This window comes from Apus apus, unplaced genomic scaffold, assembly GCF_020740795.1.
Source record: "Apus apus isolate bApuApu2 unplaced genomic scaffold, bApuApu2.pri.cur manual_scaffold_121_ctg1, whole genome shotgun sequence".
NCBI lineage: Eukaryota > Metazoa > Chordata > Aves > Apodiformes > Apodidae > Apus > Apus apus.
In genome coordinates, this window is record NW_026248844.1 from 1 (window position 1) to 20,157 (window position 20,157).

Here is a 20,157-nt window from a genome sequence, read left to right on the forward strand (position 1 = left end):
TTCTTCTCCCCCTTCCCCTTCCCCTGCTTCTCCTGCTTCTTCTTCTTCTTCTTTGACCTCTCCCTGTGGGGGGGGCACACGTTACCCACCTGAGGGGGCCGTCTGGGCCCCCCTAGCCAGGGACCCTTACCCCACCCTGGGCAGCTCCAGGAGGGTCAGGAACTGCCCGGTTTAGGGGTGGGGGGCAGGAACAGCCCAGTTTTGGGGGTGGGGGGCTGGGAACTGCCCGGTTCCAGGTGCAGCCCCCCAGCCTCTCACCCCCGGGAGCTCTCAGACCTGCCTCCCCCGCTGTACTCCTTCATGGCCTTCTCGTAGTCCCTCCGGGCGTCCTCTGCCTTGCGGTCCCACTCCTGTGGGGACACCAGCTCAGAGGGGCCTCCTCTGCCCTCCTCCTCCAGCAGAGCCCACCGCACCCCCACCATGTCCACACCCCGTCCCTCACCGTGATCCCACCACCCCAGGTCAAGCCACCCTGGCCCCACCACTCACCCACCCACAGGTGTCCCCTTCCCATCCTCATGCTCCTTTCCCAAGCCCCCACCTACAGGACTAGGGGATCCCCAGACCCCATAGGAGCCCCCCAGCTCCAACCCTGGCAGAGCAGCCCCATCCCCACCTCCTTCTTCTCCTTGGACATGGCTTTCCAGAGCTCCCCAGCCTTCTTGGACAGGTCGGTGATGCTGATGCCGGGATGGTCCGACTTGATCCTCTCCCGGCTGGCGTTCAGCCACAGCATGTAGGCCGACATGGGCCGCTTGGGTGCGTTGGGGTCCTTCCCCTTCTTGCTCTGGGAGGGGGGAGCCAAAAGGACAAGTTGGGGAGCCCTCAGATGCCCTGCTCACCAGAGGCCTCGGGGCTGGCTCTCTGCAGGGGCTGGGGTCTCACCTCCGGCTGCTTCTTGCGGGGCTTGCGGTCCTTGACCACCTTGGCCTTCTTGGCCGGCTTCTTCTCGCCGCGGTCGCTGTCCCTGTCCCCGCTGGAGGAGCTGGCCGAGGCGTTGCTGTCGAACCTGCGTGGGGGTCCCGGCCTCAGCAGCAGCCCCAGACCCCAGGGGTCACGGGGGGAGACACCACAGCCCTCCCAGCCCCCCCGGCAGCCGGTAACCCGGAGACTTCCCGAGCCTTGGCGCTCAGCAGCTCCCGGGGGATCCTCCTTCCTCGAACTCAGCTCGTTTTCCCATTTCCTCTCCATTTTCTGCACTCCTGAGCCCACATGGCCCCATCAGCTCTGGTGTGGAGACGCCCAGTCCCCACGGCCCATCCCTCACCTCGGCCTGGCTAATGTCCTTAGGATTGATCCAGCCCAGAGCTGCTTCTGCTTCCAGAGGCTTCCAAGCCCAGGAGCTATCCTGGCCCTCCCCAGTGCCCACACAGCCCCCCACCAAACAAACCCCCCCCAACCCATTCTCCACTTACTCTTCAGCCACATCATCATCCTCCTCCCCGGGGTTGAAGGACTCGTCTGGAAGGAGAGGGTGGGGATAAGCTGGCAGCAAGGTGGGGGGGAGGGCAGGACCCCCAGGGGGGCAGCAGTGCCCAGGGAGCCCCCCCAGCCGCAGCCCTCACCTGTCTCCTCCCCGGAGCCGTCGCTGCTGTCGTTGGCGTTCTCCTCCCGGATCTTCCCCTCCTCCTTCATCCTCTCCAGGTAGGCGTCGTGTTGGTCCTCGTCCGAGTCAGCGTACTCATCGTAGCTCTGCTTCATGCCCTGCGGGACAGGGGGTGTCAGGCCCTGCCCCCCACCCACTGCCACGGCCCCCGGGTGGTCCCCGGACACATGCAGGGGGTGGGGGGGACACCCAGTGCGTCCCCTCCTTGTCCCCATCAGGGCTGCAGAGAGGAACAGAGGAGTTATAGGGGTTAGGGGGGGCCCTGGAAGTCACGCCGTGGTTAGGGGGTTTAGTGGGGACCAGCACAGCCATGCAGAGGAGACCTGTGCCAGGAGGAGGAGAGAGGAGGGGGAACCGCACCGACCTTTTTCCTCTACAAGGGCAAGGAGAGAAAAAAGAGGTGAAAAAGTAGGGAAAAGCAGCCAAAAGGCAGCCCCCTGCCCTGACCTCCCCAACCCAGTGGCGGGGCGGTGGTCCCAGGAACCCCCTGCCCAGCAGGTACCTCCTTCAGGCCCCGGTTCTTGATGTTCAGCTTCTTGGCATTGACGAAGTCAAAGAGCTTCCCGTACTCCTCCCTGTGGGATGGAGGTGTGAGGGCTGGAGCGAGGAGCCAGGGCTGTCCCCCTGCCCCCCACCCACCTCTCAGTGCTGCTGAAGGTGCAGTGTGCCCCCCACCCACCCACCTCTCAATGCTGCTGAAGGTGCAGTGTGCCCCCCACCCACCCACCTCTCAATGCTGCTGAAGGTGCAGTGTGCCCCCCACCCACTCACCTCTCAGTGCTGCTGAAGGTGCAGTGTGCCCCCCACCCACCCACCTCTCAGCGCTGCGGAAGGTGCAGTGTGCCCCCACCCACCTCTCAATGCTGCTGAAGGTGCAGTGTGCCCCCACCCACCTCTCAATGCTGCTGAAGGTGTACTGCGTGCCCTGCTTGGTCTCGATCTCGAAGTCGAAGGAGCGGGTGGTGGTTGTGCCGCGGGCGAAGTTGACGAAGGAGATCTCGTCGAAGCGGATGTGCACGGGCGGCTTGTGCACGTAGATGAACCCGCGCTCCAGCGGGTACAGCAGCCCCGAGCTGGCCTTGTAGGAGCAGGTGATGCACTGGGCACCCGAGTGCCTGCAGGGGAACGGCCGTCAGACACGGGGGGCACAGCCCCCCCAGGGACTGGCTCCAGCACAGATCATGGATCCATGGAATGGGCTGGGTTGGAGGGACCTTAAAGCCCATCCACTCCCACCCCTGCATGGGCAGGGACACCTCCCGCCAGACCAGGTTGCTCCAAGCCCCATCCAACCTGGCCTGGCACTCCGGGGAGGGACTTTTTACAAGAGGACAAGGGGTAATGGATGAAAACTGGAAGAGGGGAGATTTAGGTTGGACGTTAGGAAGAAAGTCTTTAGTGTGAGGGTGGTGAGACCCTGGCCCAGGCTGCCCAGGGAAGCTGTGGCTGCCCCATCCCTGGCAGTGTTGAAGGGCAGGTTGGATGGGGCTTGGAGCAGCCTGGGCTGGTGGGAGGTGTCCCTGCCTGTGCAGGGGTGGGACTGGAATATCTTTAAGGTCCCTCCCAACCCAAACCAGTCTGTGGTTCTATCATTCTCCTGCCCCAGCTTCCCAGGCTAGAGCTTCCCTCACCCAAGGAGGGCTTTGAGCCCCCTCCCCACCCTGCAACAGGAATCCCCCAGGTCCCACTCCCCCCCCGTGGGGTCTCACCCCTGGAAGTTCCCGGGCACGGTGATCTTGCGGTTGACCAGCGCCTTCATCACCCGACTGACCATCTCGTAGAGCGACCCCGACATGTTCTTGGTGAGACGCCCCTCGAAGCGCTTCTCCACCTCCTCCCTGCGCGGCCAAGGAGGGGGCAGCACTGAGGGGGGCGGCCCGGGGGGGCTCAGCACCTCCCTCCCCGCAGCCCCCTGCCCGGGGGAGGGGAGGGCCGGGAGGGGGCTTGGCAGGAGCTGCGCTCACTCGTTCATGTTGAGGGTGAGGGAGATGTCCTCATCCTTGGAGAAGAGCAGGATGAGGAAGTGGTAGCGGGTCTGGCCTTGCTTTATCGGGGGGTCCAGGCTGATCTGGAAGGAGAAGAGGCCCTGAAACCCCCCTGAACCCGTCACCTGCCGTCCCCTGGGGCGGGGGCAGCCCCCGTGCCCTCACCACAAAGAACATCTGTCGCTGGTCCTTGTGGGGCAGCAGGAAGAGGCGCAGCACGGTGGTGTAGGGGATCTTGTAGTCGAAGGTCTTGCCGTGCAGGTGCAGGAAGGTGGGGTAGATGCGGATGTCGTAGCGGCCGCGCGGCGTCAGGCACTGCAGCTCCCGGAAGATGCAGATGGCATCTCCAGTGGCCTGGATCACGTCTGCCTTGGACAGGACGTTCTGGGCAAAGGCCTGAGAGGGAGAGGGAGTCACGGGGGGCACCATCCTCCCCTGCCATCCCCCTCAGCTGCAGGCCCCCCGCTCACCTCCACGGGGTCCACGCCATCCTCCTGGGTGGGTGGGACGTAGAAGCGGACCTCCATGAGGGACACCTCGGCGTCATCGTTCTGGTGGAACTCCAGTGTCACCTCGTTCTTCCCCGTGGTGCACTGGGACACGTTGCTGAGGGGGATCTCGAACACCGGCTGCTCCCCGATGTCGAAGGACAGCAGCTGCCCTGGGGTGGGGGGGACATGGCTGTCATGGAGGGACTGGCCCCCGCCCCACAGACCCCCGGTGTCACCCCGGTGTCACCCCCTCACCTCCGAAGCGCACTGTGCCCCAGTTCCAGCCCTTCACACACAGGTCCCGCTCTGCCAGCTCCAGCCGGTAGTGGGCCCGGAAGAACTCCGACAGCTTGTCAAACTCCTGGGGGGACAGGGGGGGCAGGACCCCCACAGGGTGTTGGGGACCCTGATGGGTGGCAGGTGCTGCCCAGGGCTGGGATGGGGACACAGTTCCCACCACAAAGGTGGTAGCAAGGAAAATGGGGGGCAGAGCGGTTCAGGGGGTCAAGCTGTTCCTGGGGGGCCAGGGCTGTGACCCGCAGGGAGCACAGCTCACCTCAGCACCAGCAGAGCGGAGCCGCCAGCCACGCCTGGGGCTCTGGGGGCTCTGGGGGCCCTGGGGGGCTCTGGACTCACCGACTCGCGGAACCCGTCGTACTTGTAGACGTGCCCGTTCTTGGTGAGCAGCTTGAGGCCGTGGCCCAGCGCCACGCGCCGCCAGACGCCCTCGGCCAGCTCCGAGGCCTGGATGTTGTCCACCTTCCCCGTCTTGCTGTTCTTGAAGATGACGCCCTGGCGGCTCAGCCGCAGCCGCCCGTCGTTCTGGGGGGGGGTGGGGGGCAACAGCCAATGACACCGGGAGCAGGGACCCCCCCAGCTCCAGCCCTCACTCAGCCCCGTGACGTGGTGCTGCAGCTCCAGTGGGATTTTTGGGACAGTCTCCCCAGAGCCCGAGGGCCTTGGGTGACCCTGAGGCACCCGGGACCCCCAGACTCCCCCACTGGACCGGGCTGCTGCTGCACAGCCCCACACAGGCACGGCAGGAGACACCGGGGGGAAGCACCTTGCGGGTCCCAACACGATGTGCTCCCACCAGGTCCCACCCAGGACCAGACCACCCCTCCCCAACTCACCATGGACCCCTTCACCTCTTGGTAGATCTCATTGAACTCCAGCGTGTCGGCCATGGCTGGGGGAGGCGGCTGAGCACAGCACGGGGTTCAGTGGCCCCCCCGGCCCGGCATGCCCCGAGCAGAACTAAGCAGCTGCGGGGGGAGAGGAGGGTGAGGGGAGCCCTGGCGGTGGGAACAACTCTCTGCCCTCCACCCCCCCAGCCCTGCTCTCCTCATCCCCCCCAGATGCTGCCTCCACGGGTGGCAGTGACGCCCTCGTGGGGGTGATCCAGAGCCCCCTGGGTCCCCCTCCTCCCTTCCCCAGGGCCTTCCCTGCGCCCCCCGCCCTCACCCCTTCCCTTCCTCCTGCCTCCCCTCACCCTAAGCCACCCTCAGCCTCCCCCGGGGCCCCCCTCCTCCTCGCCCCCCCCATCCCCAGCCCACGCCCCCCACGAGGCCTGACCCCCCGGGGGCTCGGCCGCTCCCCAGGCCCCGCTCCCCTCCCCCACGGTCTTATCCCCCCTCCCCGGGGCTCGGCCGCCCCCCCGCATCGCCCCCGCCCCCACCCCCCACCCCCCCCCCGGATCTGCCCCCCCGGGGCCCGGTCGCCCCCTGTCGGGTCCTGCCCCCCCCGCCCAGCCCCCCCCCCCCCCCCCCGCACCGCCGCCACTTTTCCCGCCTGCGCAACACGAACCTGGCGCGGAGCCTCCCCCCGCGCCGCCACCACCTGGAGCCGCCGGAAGCCGCTGCCACTTCCGCCATCGAGAGGAGCCGCTCTGGGCGCCGCCACCAGGCCGGGAGGACCGGCCGGGGGCACCGCACGGCGCCGGCGCCAGCGAGCGCCCGGAGGACTCGGGCTAGAGCGGCAGCGGGGGGGTGGGAGGGCGGCCTAGCGCGGCCCGTCCCCGCCTCGCTGCCCCGCCCGGAGCACCGAGCGCCCGGGGCCGCCCCGGGGGCACCGCGGGGCGGGGGGCGGGACCCGCCGAACGGGGCGCCCGGGCACGGGGACACCCCAGCACGGGGCCCCGCGGGAACGGGGCATCCCCAAGCTCCGGGGGCGGCGCGCGGGCACCCCCCTCCAAATACCCCCCCCCCCCCTCCCCCCAGGGCACCCCCGGGCCGGGCGCCCCAAAACAGCCCGGACATGGAAACACGCTCAGAACGGGGGCGCTGCCGTACGCGGGGCCAGAGGACGGAGTCACCCTCAGCAGAAGGCACCCACAGATGGGCCCCCCCCCCCCAGCGCCTGGGGCCGCGCAGCCCCCGCGGGAACCCCCGCAGGGGACCCCTCAAATCCCAGCACCGCAAGCTCAGGGACCCCCACACGCGGAGCGGCCTCGCCCCCCGGGCTGTGGGGCGGGCACGGGGCGACCTAGCGTAGGACAACCCCGCGGGACGGACCCCTCCGCCCCCATTCCTCCCTCCCTCCTCCAGGAAGGGGTGGCGACCCCTCCCCGCCCCCCGCTGAGCCCCCGCCCCCCCCCCCCCGCCCAGCCCGCACCGCCCCCCGCTGCCCGTAACCTGCCCGCGCTGCCCGCACCGCGCTGCCCGCACCCTGCCCGCACCCTGCCCGCAGCCCCGCCCAGACCCCTGCCCGGACCCCCCCGGTGCCTCTTCCCCCTGCCCGGCCCCTGCCCCTCGCTGCCTGCCCCCTGCCTGTCTCCCGCCGCCCCCCACCCTGCCATGTCCCCCCCGCGCCCCCTCCCCCGCTGCCCCGGCGCCTTCTTCTCCTACGAGACCACCAAAGCGGTGGTGGTGCGGAGCCGGCGGGTGGGGGTCCTGCACCGCGCCCTCCAGTTCCTCATCCTCGCCTACTTCATCGGGTGAGACCCCCGGCATCCCCAGGAGACCCCCCTCGGGCCCCCTCCGGGAACCCCCTGAGGGCACCGCCACCCCCCGGCACCTCCCCGGGACCCCTCGGGAGCCTCCGGCACCCCCGCTCCGAGAACTTCCCTGGACACCTCAGCACCCCCGGGACCCCCCGGGACCTCCGGCAGCCCCCTGGGATCCCCCAGAGCCACGCGGGACCCCCGGCATCCCCGCCATGCCCCGAACACCCCCGGGACCTCCCAGAGACTCACCCCGGGACCCCCCCACCCCGGGCGTCACTCGACGGGAACGAGCGGGGGGCACAGGGGAACGGGGGGGTTGCGGGTGGCAGCAGGTGACAGCGAGGGGACAGTCCGGGCACAAGGGGGGGTGGCAGGTGGCAGCGGAGGTGAAGGAGCGGGGGGGGGGGGAGAGGTGGGGGCGTGACAGGGGGGTCAGTGCCGGGGGTGCTGGTGGCGGCTGGTGACGGGGCGGGGAGGCAGCCGGGACAGAGTGTCGGTGCGGGTGAGACGGTGGGGACAGCCGGGAGAGAGCGGCAGTGCGGGTGACCGGGGGGGGACAGCGGCAGAGGGGCGGGGGGGGGGTCTCTGCCCCCGGCGGTGACCAGGTGGCAGGGACCAGCAGCCCCCCAGCTGACACCCCCGTGCTTGGGGGGGTGCCGGGGGCTGCGGCCGGCCCTGTCGGGGGGGGGGGGGGGGGGGTGGCCGTCCCCACTGTCCCCCCCGGGTGTCCCCAGGTGGGTGTTCCTCCACGAGAAAGCCTACCAGGTGCGGGAAACGGCCATCGAGTCCTCGGTGGTCACCAAGGTCAAGGGCGTGGGGCACTATGCCGGGCGGGTGCTGGACACGGCCGACTACGTGACCCCCCCCCCAGGTGAGGGCCGGACCCCCCCAGGCCCCTCCTGCCTCTGTTTCCCCCCAAGGACGGGGTGAGGTGACAGTGATGTCCCCCCAGGGTGCCTCGGTGTTCGTGGTGGTCACCAAGCAGATCCTGACGGAGAACCAGGTGCAGGGGCAGTGCCCGGAGGTACGGCTTGGGGGGGTACGGGGGGACCCCCGTCTCACGGCCCCCCAGCCCTGCTCACCCACCCCCCCACAGGGCGACCCCCGGTACCGCTGCACGGCCGATCAGCACTGCCAGGAGATGGGCTCTGCCACAGGCAGCGGTGAGGAGACCCCCAAGACCTACCCCCTGACCCCCCCTGATGTCCCCCAGGACCCCCAACCCTGGGGACACGGGAAGTAGGGAGGATCCGCTGGCCAGGGGGCTGTGATGACAGGGAGTCCCCAGGGACATACTGGGAGGATTCCCAAGGTTTCTGATGGGGGTGCCCCCAGGGAGGAATCCCCAGGGACACTCTTTGAGGGGGTCACCAGGGGTGCTGACCGGGCAGGGGGTGTCCCCAGAGGGATGTCCCATGGGGCACTCATGGAGGGGTCCCCAGGGATGCTGACCAGGTGTGGCGGGGTGGGACTCCAGGGACACCCATGGAGGGGTCCCCAGGGGTGCTGATGTGGGGTCCCCAGAGGTGCTGACTGGGGGAGGGGAGGAGTCCCCAGGGGCACTGACAGGGGGTCCCCAGGGATGCTGACCGGGCGCTGCGTCCCCTTCAACCGCACCCTCCGCACCTGCGAGATCTGGGGCTGGTGCCCGGCTGAGGTGGACACTGTGGACGTGTGAGTGTCACCGGGGTCACGGGGGGCGGCGGGCGGCACCCCCTGTGTCCTCATGGTCACCTTCCCCTCAGCCCCATCATGCTGGAGGCCGAGAACTTCACCCTCCTGATCAAGAACAGCGTCCGCTTCCCGCTCTTCGGCTTCGAGAAGTGGGTGGCCCTGGGGACAGGGGGATGGGGGGGTGTCCCCCAGTCCCCCCAACTGATGCCATGTCCCCTTCCCCATCCCCAGGAACAACCTGCCACCCCCTGGCAGCGGGGGGAACCTGAGCCAGTGCCGCTTCCACCCCCAGGACCAGCCCCTCTGCCCCATCCTGCGCCTGGGGGACATCGCCCGCATGGCCGGGCAGGACTTCCCCACGCTGGCTGCCACCGTGAGCAGGGGCAGCGGGGGAACGGGGACAAGGGACACGGCGGGGGGACGGGGCATGTGGGGACACGGCGGGGGGGAACTGAGGGACATGATGTGAGACGTGGGATGTGGGGACATGGGGATGTGAGACATGGGAATGTGGGATACAGGGGTGTGAGACATGGGATGGGGACATGAAGATGTGAGGGTGTGGGATATGGGGTCGTGGATACAGGCAGATGTGGGATGTGGGGGCACAGGGACATGGGGCTTGGGAGGGCGGGGATGTGGGATGTAGGGAATGGGATGTGGGGACACAGGGATGTAGGACATGGACGGTGGGGACACAGGGACATGGGGACACAGGGATGTAGATGTGGGTGCATGAGGTTTGGGATGTGGGACATAGGGGTGTGGGACACACAGACAAGGGGACAGGGGGATGTGGGATGGGGGGCATGGGGACACAGGGCCATGGGGTCACGGGGCCAGGGGCCCAGCACCTGACCCTGGGGCAGGGGGGGGTGCTGGGCATCAAGATCGGGTGGGTGTGTGACCTGGACCTTGGCGGGGAGCACTGCCTGCCCCACTACTCCTTCACCCGCCTGGATGGACGCGCCCGCGCCCCTGCCTCCGGATACAACTTCAGGTGCTGCCACAGGACACGCCTGGCACACGTGTCACGCATGTCACACGCGTGTGCGTGGCCCGGCCCGGCATTGTCCCCCTGTCCCCCAGGCACGCCCGGTACTACCGCTTGCACAACGGCACCGAGCACCGGACCCTCACCAAGGCCTTCGGCATCCGCTTCGACGTCCTGGTGTACGGCAACGTATGTGGGGCAGGGGCTGGGCGGGCCATGGGGGGGTGGGGGCCCCCCCAACAGAGTCTCTGCACCCCCAGGCTGGGAAGTTCAGTGTCATCCCCACGCTCATCAATGCAGTGGCAGCTTTCACCTCCATCGGTGTGGTGAGTTGTGGCTGTTCTCAGCCCCTGCCTGGCAGTGTCACCGTGGGGTGGAGGGGCAGTGGTGCCCCATGGTGCTTGGGAGGGGGGTGGAGGAGGAGAACCCTGCACCCGTGGGGTGGGGAACACCACAGAGCCCAAGGCTGGCAGCAGCCTGGATGGCTGTGGGGATCAGGGGGTGCCCCACAGCATGCCCTCCACCCCCCAGGGCACGGTGCTGTGCGACATCATCCTGCTGAACTGCCTGCATGGAGCTGAGCACTACAAGGCCCGCAAGTTTGAGGAGGTCAGCAGGGGGCCTGGGGCTGCTGGGGGGCTGGGACCGCTGTGGGGCTGGGGACACTGTGGGGCTGCTGTGGGGCTTAGGCCACACCAGGGTCACCTTGGGGGAGCTGCTCAGGCCACACTGGGGCATGTGGGGCTGGTGGGGGCAGACGTGCAGGCAGCACCCCTGAACCCCCAGGGGCCCGGCTATGGGGCAGGGCCTGACCCAGTGCCTGTTCCCTGCCCCACAGGTGCCGGAGGTCGCCGTGCCCGCACCCCCCACCAGCCCCACAGCCAGGACCCCTGAAGCTCTGGGGGGCTGCCCCCGGGACCCCTCCAGTGACTCGGGCACTGGCTCCTTTGGCCTGTAGCACTTGGCACCGTGGGGCAGCCCCACAGCTGCCCCCGCCATGGGGCACCCCCTCCCCCTGCTGCCAGCAGGGACACTCGGGGCAGAGGGGGTGACGCTGGTGGCTGTGGGGACAATGCCATGGGGATGGCAGCTGGGGCACAGGGCACAGGGTGGCAGGGGGACATGGGGGCTGTGGGGCGGGGGGGGCACACGGGGTGTGGGGAGGAGGGGGAGACACCACGGGGGGCAGAGGGGCTCCAGGGTTGTCTCACAGGGGCCACCCAGGTGTGTGCCTGGGGTGTGGGGACAGGGGACACAGCCCTCTGGTGCCCCCCTGCTGACCCCCAGCACCTTTGTGTTCCGTGCCACCGCGGGACCCGGGGGGTGGCCGGGGCCCCCACAAGCTGCCCCCAGTGCCCCCCCCGGTTGTCCCAGCACTGACCCTAGGGTGCCACAGCCTACCGTCTGTCCCCCCATCCCAGTGCCCCCTTCCAAGTGCCACCTGCCCAGGTCCTCCCACCCTCACCCCCATGTCCCCACAGCTCCCACCTCTCTGCGGGGGGGCTGGGGGTGGCCCCGGGGCTGGTCCCTGGGGCAGTAGGTGCCGTTGGGTGCCAGAGGTGACCCCCAACCCTCCCGGTGGACGCGGGGGGTGCCAGGGGTGGCTGCCCCTCCCCTGCCACTACCGAGGGGCTCAGCCTCCCCGCTGCCCCCCTCCACCACCACCCCTGTACCTCCTTGCCCCCACCGGCCCCGTCCTGGGGGTTCCCACCCCCCCAATAAACCCTCGCTGGCAGCACCCCCGGCTGTGTCCAACCCGTGGGGAGCGGGGGGTGGGGGGCGACAGGTGGTTGGGGGGGCTGATGGAAGGGTGGGAGGGCTGAGGGGAGGAGGTCAAGGGGTTGCCATTGGCCTGGGGTCGTTTGGGGGGGTTCATGGTGCCACCACAGCCCCCGGGAGGGGACCCTGTGCCCCCCCAGGGCCCGTGCAGGGTACAAGGGACAACCCCTCTCCCCAACCCCGCCCCCAGGGTGCTGCCCACCGCCCCCAGCCATCATCGACCCCTCCCACCCCCCTCCGGTCCTCCCCAGACCCGGACACAGACAAGGTGCAGAAAGCTGATGTTCATTGAGCCCCCCAGGGAGAGGGGGGACGCAGGGGAGGCTGAGCCCCTCAGCACTCGCAGATGAAGGGCAACTTCACCTTGCAGCCCTGGCTCCTCCAGCGACCGTCTTGGGGGGGGAAAGGGGCGTCAGCACCAGACAGCACCGAGGGACAGGGACCAGCCCCAGCCCCCGGTACCCCCTCCCTTCCTGAGCCCCCCGCATCCTCCCCACTCCCCCATGGGTCAGCCCCCCCCGGACCCCTTTTGCCCAGGGTGCCCCCCGTTGTTCCCACCACCCCGTCTCTCCAGGCCCCCTGGTTCCCCCCGCTCCCCCAGGCCCCCGGTTCCCCCCGTGCCCCCACCCGCGGTGCAGAGGGTGGTGCAGAAGCGGCCGGTGCACAGCGGGTGCCTCAGCTGCCAGTTGTGGAAGTCCCAGGGGCTCCGGTCCACCCAGTGACACTGCACGGTCCTGCGCTGGAAGGGGGGTCAGGGACACGGGGACACCCCCGGCACCGGGCGGGGGGGCCCGGGGCGACGTCGTGGGGGAACAAGGCGGGGACACCTAGAATGGGCTCTGAGGATGGGACTGGGGCACCCGGGGAGCGCGGGGACAGGGGTTGGGACATCCCGGGGGGGGGCTCTGCTGAGAGGGGACAGGGCTGGGACATGCAAGGTGGACTCTGGGGACAGGAGACAGGTCTGGGACACCCCGAGGGGCTCTGGAGACAGGGCGGGGTCCCTCACCCAGGGCTTGGTGACGGCCCCAATCCAGACGAAGCCGCTCTTGGTGTTCAGCCGAGCCTGCAGCTGCAGCGCCGCGTTGGTGCCAGCGCTGTGGATGGAGGCCAGGCGGCCGCCGAACCGCCGGGCACAGACACGCTGCGGGGACACGGTGATAGAGACACCAGAGTGGGACACGCCCCTGGACCCCACATACCCCATCCCGCCCCCGTCCCCTGCCCACCATGGCCCGGCGGAAGCTCAGGGGCCGCGGCACAACGATGTAGCGGGTGTTGGGGACACCCCGGGGGTCGGGGACCAGCTCCTGCCTCGTGTCATTCCCCGGCACCTCTAGCGACGTCTCCAACACCTCAGGGCTGGCAGGGGCTGGGGACACCAGCAGGGTCACCCCGGCAAGAGGGTGAGGGAACCCGGGTGTCCCCAGAGGGTCCCCAGGATGTCCCCAGGGGCGGTGGCACTCACCTGGGTGGCTGCATGATGCCGTGCCCAGCAGGGCCAGGAGCAGGAGCAGGGAAGGTGACATGGGGAGGGGCTGGGGACACTGATGAACCGGGGACATGGCATCATGGGAACCCTCTGGAGATGCCATGTCCCCAGCCACCCTCTGCCGCTCCATGTCCATCACCCACATCCTGCCCCCCCGTGTCCCCACTGCCCCTCCACCATCCCGAATGCCACCCTGTCCCCTCTGCCACCCCTGGTGCCACCCCAACGGCCCCCAGCCCTCCAGTGCCCTCCATGTCTCTGGTCCCCCGCTGCTACCCCGTGGCCCAGGCACACTGTGCCCCCCCGTACCCCCCAGCCACCCCAGAGCCCCCCACACCAGACACAGGGACACCTCGCCGGTCCCCAGCACATCCCGCTGTCCCCGTCGCTGTCCCCGCCCCTCACCTGGCACTTGGGGAGGGCTATGCCCGCTGTCACCCTTATAGGGGGGACGGGGCCACGTGTCCCCACCGCAGCCTTGCGACAGCCCCCCGGGGCCTCCCCACCAACCGTTGGGCACAGGGTGGGGGACCCGGGGTCCTGCCTGCCCCCACCGGGCTTTGGTCCGGAGAAGAGGGCTGGGTGTGCACGGGCGTGGGGGGCGGGGGTCCGCGGGGGCTGTGGGGGTGCAGAGGCTCATGGCTTCGGGGGGGATTGGGGTGAAAGGGCGCCGAGCACGCTGGTGTCCCCAGACTGGGTCCGTTCCCCGTGTGCAATGACCCCGCGCCCCCTCCCCAGTGTTTCTTTACCCCCGCTCTGCGCACAAGGAGGGGGGGGGGGGGTTGGTGGGGTCCCAAACCCGACCCCCCCCCCGCCCCGACACGGAGGGACCGTTACCCCCAAACACAATCGGGGGATCCCTCCCCCAGTCACAGCGGCAGCGCTTCAGCTTCTCACTGCGCGCGCTCGGGGGGCTCTGGGGGACGGCGCCCCCCAGCCCGGTGTGGGTATTTAGGGTGCTAATGAGGCGAGTGCACAAGCGGGCTCATTAGCTGCGAGGCTTATTAGCCGGTGTTTCCTATCGGCTGCTAATGAGCGCTTGGGGCTGTGGCTGGCACTGGCTGTTACCTCCTCTGCACCCCAAGGTGGGCTCGGGGCCCCCGGCGGGGGTCGGGGACTGGGGGAAGGGGTGCTGTCCCGAGGGCGGGATGTTGGGGTGCGGGGTGGTTGGGGTGCGGGGGGGGTCTGATACCATCTCCCGCCGGTCAGCCCTTGCCCAAGGGCCATTTCCTCCCCAACGGCTGTGGCCCCCCCGGGGTCCGTCCCGGCCGTTGGCCCTCAGCGCCCCTCGGCCTGACTCCCCCCTCCCCCCGGCCTGAACTCCCTGTCTGCCCCCGCCGGTGCTTGCACTGACCACCCCCCACCCCCCTCCCCCCCCGGCGCTCCCCTTCCTCCGACCCGCTGGGGCTCAAGTCTCAACATCCCATAGTCATCTTCCCCCTCCCCCTTGCACCCCAAACCCCAACCGCATCCCCTGAGCCCCCCCCCCCCCCCCCCCCGCACCCCCCTAAGCAGCCACAGTCCCTTCCTCTGAACCAAAGCCGGGAGGGAGCGGGCAGGACCCCGGATCCCGTCCCGCCTCCCCCGTGCCCAGGGTTTGGGGGGGCCTTGAGGGGGGCTGTGTGTCTCAAGGCTGCGGTGAGGACACGTGGCCCCGTCACCCCTATAACCGTGACAGCGAACAGAGACCCCCAAGTGCCAGGTGAGGGGCCGGGACAGAGACGGGGACAGCGGGGTGGGCTGGGGACTGGGGGGTGTCCCTGCGGCTGGTATGGGGGCTCTGGGGTGCCGGGGGCAAGAGGGGGCTGGGGGTCGTGGGGGTGGCAGAGGGGACAGGGGACGGGGTGGCGCCAGAGTTGGCAGAGGGACACTGGGGCGTAGGGGGTGGCTGAGGGTGGCAGAGGGTGGCTGGGGACATGGCCTCTCTGGCAGGTACCCGAGGTGTCCCAGCCCAGCCGTGTCCCCGGGTCCCCGGTGTCGCCAGCCCCGCCATGTCACCCCGCCTGCTCCTGGCCCTGGCCCTGCTGGGCATGGCTTCATCCCGCCGCTCCGGTAAGTGCCGCCACCCCTGGGGACACCCTGAGAATCCCTCCCCCCCAATTTGCCCAGGGTCCCCCGCCCCCCCGGGGGAGACGCTGGTGCCCCCTTCGCTGGGACAGCGCCGTGTGCCCTTCGGCGCCAGCCCTCACCCTGTCCCACTTCCAGCCCCCCCAGGGGTCCCTGCGGCCCTGGAGGGTTCCAAGTTCCGCTACGCCGTGGTCACCTCGCTGCGCACCTACGCGGGGGCCCAGGTGAGGGGACGGGGGTTGCCGGGGGGGCGAGGGGGGTTCCTGGCAGACGCTGGGGGGTGATGGGGGTGCCTGTCCTGCAGGAACACTGCTGGAGGTAGCAGTGAGCTCCCGGCGGGTGCTGGGAGTCCCAAGGGGTTCCCCGTGGTTCCCGGGATGTGTCGGGGATATTGGGGGGTTCCCGGGGCGTTCCCGGGTGCTGATCCGTGTCCTGTCCCCCAGGGGCACTGCCGGAAGGTGCTGCAGGGGGAGCTGGCCTCGGTGCACAGCGCTGCCCTCAACAAGGACCTGATGGAGCTGGCCCGCACCTACACCCGCCGCAAGGTCTGGATCGGGGCTGTCACCCGCAGAACGGTGAGGTGGGGGCCTGGGGGGTGGGAGTGGGGGCTGGGAATGGGGCGCTGAGGGTGGGTGTGGGTGTAGGAGCTGGGTGGTGGATGCTGGAAATGGGGCTGGCCATGGGGTTCTGGGTCTGGGACCGATTTTTGAGGTGCTGGGGACGGTTTTTGGGGTGTTGGGCTGGGGGCTGGTACTGAGGCAGTGCTGTGCAGGGGGGGCAGTGGGGATCCCACTGGGAAGACTCCAGCTCCTGGAACTACGCAAACTGGGCGCCCACCAATCCCAGCCACCTCGTTCCCACCTGCGCCACCCTCAGCACCTACGGTGAGGGCACGGGGGGGACTGGGAGGGGTACAGGCTACTGGTTGCAATGGGAGGGGGCACGGGGCACTGGGGATTACTGGGAGGAATAAGGGAGGACACTGGAGGGGGGGGCACTGGGAGGAGTACAGGCCACTAGTTGCATTGGGAGGGAGCAGTGGGAAGGGGGCATGGGGCAGTGGGCACAATGGGAGGGGGTACAGGGCACTGGGGGTTACTGGGAAGGGCAGAGGAGGGCACTGGGAGGGGCACAGAAGGGTACTGGGGGGCACTGGGAGGAGGCACAAGGCCCTGGGGAGGGCACAGAAAGGTTCTGGGGGACACTGGTAGGGGATACAGAGCACTGGGGGTGGCTGGGTCCATGGCACTGGGGTCCACCCTGTGGCCCTGATGCTGCCCATGTCCCCAGATGGCCTCTGGAGGAGCAGGGTCTGCTACGAGCTGCGTCCCTTCATCTGCCAGTACTGAGGCCCCCAGAGGTGCTGCCCTGGCCCCCTTCCCCAGCCTGAAGGCCCACGGTGGCTGCTGTCCCAGTAAAGCAGTGGAACCCCTAGACTGTGTCCGTGTGTGCTGCAGGACTGTGGGGAGGGGTCTGTGCCCCCCAGCCTGGGACAGCAGTGGCAGACACCAGAGAAGCCCTGTGGGGGTTGCAGCATGGCAGGCAGAGGGGGCAGCGTGGTTTATTGCACTCCCAACTCCCCCCTGTCCCGCTTGCACACCCCCCCCAAGTCCAGTAGGAAATGGGGGGCTGGTGTGCACAGGGCTCAGTGGGGCAGCTCGGAGGTGGCCTGGGTGCTGGGGGGGGCTGCCAGGGGGGTGCCAGCAGCCCCCAGCTCCTTGGCTCGCCGCTGGCACTCGCGGGTCACCACCACGGGGCTGACAAAGGCCACCAGCACCACAGCGATGAGCCCCAAGTTCACCTGGGAGAAAGAAGAGGTGGGTCAGGCTGTGGGGCTTGGGCTGGGGCAGCCCCACAGCCGCCCCGTGCTGGGTGCAGGGCCTCCTTCCTCAGGGGGCAGGACTCCCATCCCTTTCTGGGGCAGGGCCAGGGTCCTCTTCCCTCCCGGGGCAGCTGTGGGGCCGGCACTCACGTAGAAGGGGTCCCCGCCGAGGGGCCCACGCACCAGGGCCACCAAGGGGTACTGCAGCAGGGCCACCAGCGCCGACAGGGCCATGGCCAGGCCGTAGAGCTTCCCAAAGTGCTGCGGGGGGAACCTGTGGGACAACCATGTCACCCTGTGTCACTGTTGGGTCATACCATGTCACTGCCGGGACACCACTGGGCCACCCTGGGTCACCCTGAGGCACTGCCAGGGCACCTCATCACCCCCACCCCGACACCAGCTCCTAACACCCCCCATCCCTGTCACCATCCCCCTGTCCCCAGCACCCTGACCCAAACCACTCTGTCCCCTGCCATGTGCCCTGTCCCCCCCCCCAGTGCCCGTGGCGGTGGCAGGACTCACGCGATGGCCAGGAAGGCGGCGTTGCCCCCGTAGAGGAAGGAGCGGCTGAGCACCTGCAGCACGAAGGTGCCGAACTGGACGGGCAGGACGGGCACGGCCGCGCACACCGAGAACAGCAGGCACTGTGTCACTGTCACCGCCAGGGACAGCACCGAAGCGCGCAGGTCCGCCAGCGTCCCCAGGGCTCCTGCGGGCACCGCGGTCAGGGCACGGGGACACGCGCGGGAGCAGCGGGGCCGGGGCTCGCGTGTCCCCAAGCCCATCGGGGTCAGGGCAGGTGTCCCCAGCCGTGTCCCCGCCGTGGTCGGGGGTCCCGTGGGGCGCGGGGCTGGTTACCCTCGGGGCGGGGGGTCCTGCCGCGCTTGTGCCGGTCGAGGATGAAGCCGTTCCACGGGGCGCAGAGCACCCCGCAGAGCTGGGTGAAGGCGAAGGCGTTGGTGTAGGTGCTCACTGCGGGGGGGTACAGCGTCAGGAGGAGCTGGGGTCCCTTGGTCACCCCCTACCCACCCCACGGGAGACCCCTGGGCTGCCCCCAGGCGGCTGTGTACCCCGGTGGCGGTTGTGGCCCCCCTGTATCTGGGCGGCGGTCCCCCCCCCATCCCCAGGTGAGGTCCCCCGCTCTGCCCCCCCCATACCCAGGCGGGGGTCCCCGCGGGCCAGGTGGTCCAGCAGGGGGTTGAGGGTGCCGATGAACAGGTAGTGCCGCAGCTGCATCACCGACAGCCAGGCCACGTGCCAGGCGAACAGCGCCGAGCGCGCGCAGGCCGCGAAGGGCGTCACCGGGGGGGCCGCGTCTGGGGGGACAGGGGCTGTGAGGTGGGGGGGACCCCACGGCCACACCCGGCCCCGCCCACTGCCACACCCACCCACGCGCTGCCCCGCCCACTGCCACACCCTGTCCCGCCCACGTGTCCCGGTCATGCCCTCGCCCCGGTTAGACCACGCCCCTTCGTTTGCATAACCACGCCCATCGCGGATCACGCCCACTCGTGCAGACACGCCCCCTGGCCGCACCCCCACATCTGCATAGCCACGCCCACCGCTCTCCCTGCGCCCCACCCCGAGCGCTCCCCGGTGACCAGCTCGGCCACGTCCACCCCCAGCGGGCAGCCCTGCCCGGGCAGGCCCCGCCCCCGCCCCCGGCCCCGCCCCGCACCTCGCGGTGCCCCCGGCTCCAGGGGGGTCTCCTCGGGCCCGGCCTCCCCCGGCGGGCGCTTCTCCTCGTAAGTGCGGTAGGAGCGGGACCGCCCCGGGCACCGCAGCCTGGAACAGCGCCCGGCACGCCCCGCGCTGTCACCCCCCGCACCCACCGCCCACCCCAGCACCCCTTGCCCCAGGCACCGCAGTTTGGAACCCCCACGCCCACCATCACCCACCGTCACCCACTGCCCAGTCACCCTCCACCCCATCACACACCACCCTGCCACCCCCACCCATCACCCCACTGTCATGCACTGCCTGCCCCGGGGCACCACAGCCCGGCCAACCCCCCCATCGCCACCCACCGCCGACCCATCACCCCTGCACCATCACCGCCCGCACCATCACCCCCCGCCTGTCACCCCCTGCTCAGTCACCCACCACCACCACCGACCCACCACACCCTACCCACCACACAGACAGACCCACCAACTGCAAGAGGGGACCCACCACCCATGGGACAGGACCCACCACCCCCCCACGGGCCTGGCACTGTCACCCCCCAGGGGCTGGCCCCCCAAGCCCCCTACCCGTAGTCATAGGCGGGGGGCAGCGGGTAGGGGATGCGGGTGCGGGGCATGAGGAAGAGGGTGCGCAGGAGGTGCCAGGTGCTGCAGGCTGCCATGAAGAGGAACATGGCCCGCAGGGACAGCCCGTGCTCATACAGCACCTGGGGACAAGGACAGGCTGGCACCGGGTCCTCGCCACCCCCCAGCACCTCTGCTTGCCCCCACCCCCCCGTGCCCACCTTGATGATGAGAAAGATGGCGGAGGAGGAGTCAAAGGCTCCGTTGTAGAGGGTGATGATGATGGAGCGATACTTCCCAAAGAGGTTTCCCACCTGGCCCCGAGAGAACGTTCCTGTGTTATCAGGGTCCCCTCGGTGCCAAGCAAGGACCTCCCCCCCACCATAGGGAGGTCAGGGGAGCCCAGACAACTCACCTGCATGTTGGTGAGGATGAGGAGAATGCCACCCACTGATAGCATGGACATGGCCGGGAAGAGCAGCACTGCCATCTCTAGAGACACAGAGGTTAGCAGGGACAGAGGGGGACCCAACCACAGTCAGTGGGGACACTGAGGGGGAGGTCCCGCTTGATTCTCCTCCCCCAGGCCAAGGTGCCCAGTGCCTGTGGGGTCTCACCTGGGGTGGAGAAGGCGACAAGCAGGGTCCCACCAGTGTAGAGGGAGCTGGGATAAGGGGATAGTGGTCACACGTGGGGACAGGGGCACAGCTGGCACCCCTGCACCCACCACCCCATATCTCATGGGTGTCCCACAGCCATGGTCCCTGCATCCCAGGGCCAAGGAACACAGGGACATAAGGGGGGGGGGGCTTGGGCAGACCTGAGAAAGAATGGGGGGCCAGGGGCAATGGGGTGCTGGGGGAGGCACTGGGTGACCCTCCGCCAGCCATCAAGGTGCCCCGAGGTAGCAGGACCCTGCCCACCCCACCTCTCCTGGCTGCCTGGATAAACATCCCTCGGTGCTTCCCCCCACCTCACTCCCCAAGGGCCCCCCTCGGTGCCCCCCCCACTGACATGGCAATGAGACGGGCGACAGTGGTGCCGAAGCGGT

General features: G+C 69.5%; 4 protein-coding genes across 5 annotated transcripts; 1 reads left to right on the forward strand and 3 right to left on the reverse strand.

The window, feature by feature from the left end:
- Positions 1 to 5: 5 nt before the first annotated feature.
- Positions 6 to 5,455, reverse strand: SSRP1 (structure specific recognition protein 1; the record flags this gene model as incomplete). Its single annotated transcript, XM_051643777.1, has 15 exons — positions 5,216 to 5,455; positions 4,719 to 4,904; positions 4,338 to 4,443; positions 4,062 to 4,252; positions 3,757 to 3,987; positions 3,571 to 3,674; positions 3,316 to 3,444; positions 2,500 to 2,721; positions 2,109 to 2,181; positions 1,566 to 1,704; positions 1,416 to 1,461; positions 886 to 1,009; positions 617 to 787; positions 259 to 350; positions 6 to 63 (listed from the first exon to the last, which is right to left on the reverse strand). Coding segments are annotated over exons 1-15 (1,926 nt in total), but the record flags the coding sequence as incomplete, so codon positions are not given.
- A 1,422-nt stretch (positions 5,456 to 6,877) lies between these two features.
- On the forward strand, positions 6,878 to 10,815 carry P2RX3 (purinergic receptor P2X 3). 2 transcript variants are annotated; one of them, XM_051643775.1, is made up of 12 exons: positions 6,878 to 7,017; positions 7,761 to 7,897; positions 7,965 to 8,050; positions 8,123 to 8,189; positions 8,607 to 8,700; positions 8,772 to 8,849; positions 8,932 to 9,073; positions 9,570 to 9,700; positions 9,790 to 9,883; positions 9,955 to 10,020; positions 10,226 to 10,303; positions 10,533 to 10,815. In XM_051643775.1, exons 1-12 carry the CDS (start codon positions 6,878 to 6,880, stop codon positions 10,650 to 10,652), a joined length of 1,233 nt encoding a protein of 410 aa, XP_051499735.1. In that variant the 3' UTR covers positions 10,653 to 10,815. The 2 variants fall into 2 exon arrangements, with proteins under 2 accessions (XP_051499735.1, XP_051499734.1); XM_051643774.1 differs by lacking the exon at positions 8,607 to 8,700 and having other exon boundaries at positions 7,979 to 8,050.
- Positions 10,816 to 11,806: 991 nt separating this feature from the next.
- PRG2 (proteoglycan 2, pro eosinophil major basic protein) lies at positions 11,807 to 12,994 on the reverse strand. Its single transcript, XM_051643772.1, has 5 exons — positions 12,942 to 12,994; positions 12,703 to 12,845; positions 12,483 to 12,617; positions 12,101 to 12,212; positions 11,807 to 11,865 (listed from the first exon to the last, which is right to left on the reverse strand). Exons 2-5 carry the CDS (start codon positions 12,703 to 12,705, stop codon positions 11,807 to 11,809), a joined length of 309 nt encoding a protein of 102 aa, XP_051499732.1. The 5' UTR covers positions 12,706 to 12,845; positions 12,942 to 12,994.
- A 3,583-nt stretch (positions 12,995 to 16,577) lies between these two features.
- Positions 16,578 to 20,151, reverse strand: SLC43A3 (solute carrier family 43 member 3). Its single transcript, XM_051643776.1, has 11 exons — positions 20,121 to 20,151; positions 19,724 to 19,770; positions 19,522 to 19,598; positions 19,328 to 19,420; positions 19,110 to 19,249; positions 18,536 to 18,642; positions 18,015 to 18,173; positions 17,716 to 17,829; positions 17,380 to 17,566; positions 17,005 to 17,128; positions 16,578 to 16,833 (listed from the first exon to the last, which is right to left on the reverse strand). The coding sequence occupies exons 3-11, from the start codon at positions 19,594 to 19,596 to the stop codon at positions 16,678 to 16,680; spliced, it is 1,155 nt and encodes a 384-aa protein (XP_051499736.1). The 5' UTR covers positions 19,597 to 19,598; positions 19,724 to 19,770; positions 20,121 to 20,151; the 3' UTR covers positions 16,578 to 16,677.
- Between the last annotated feature and the right edge of the window lie 6 nt (positions 20,152 to 20,157).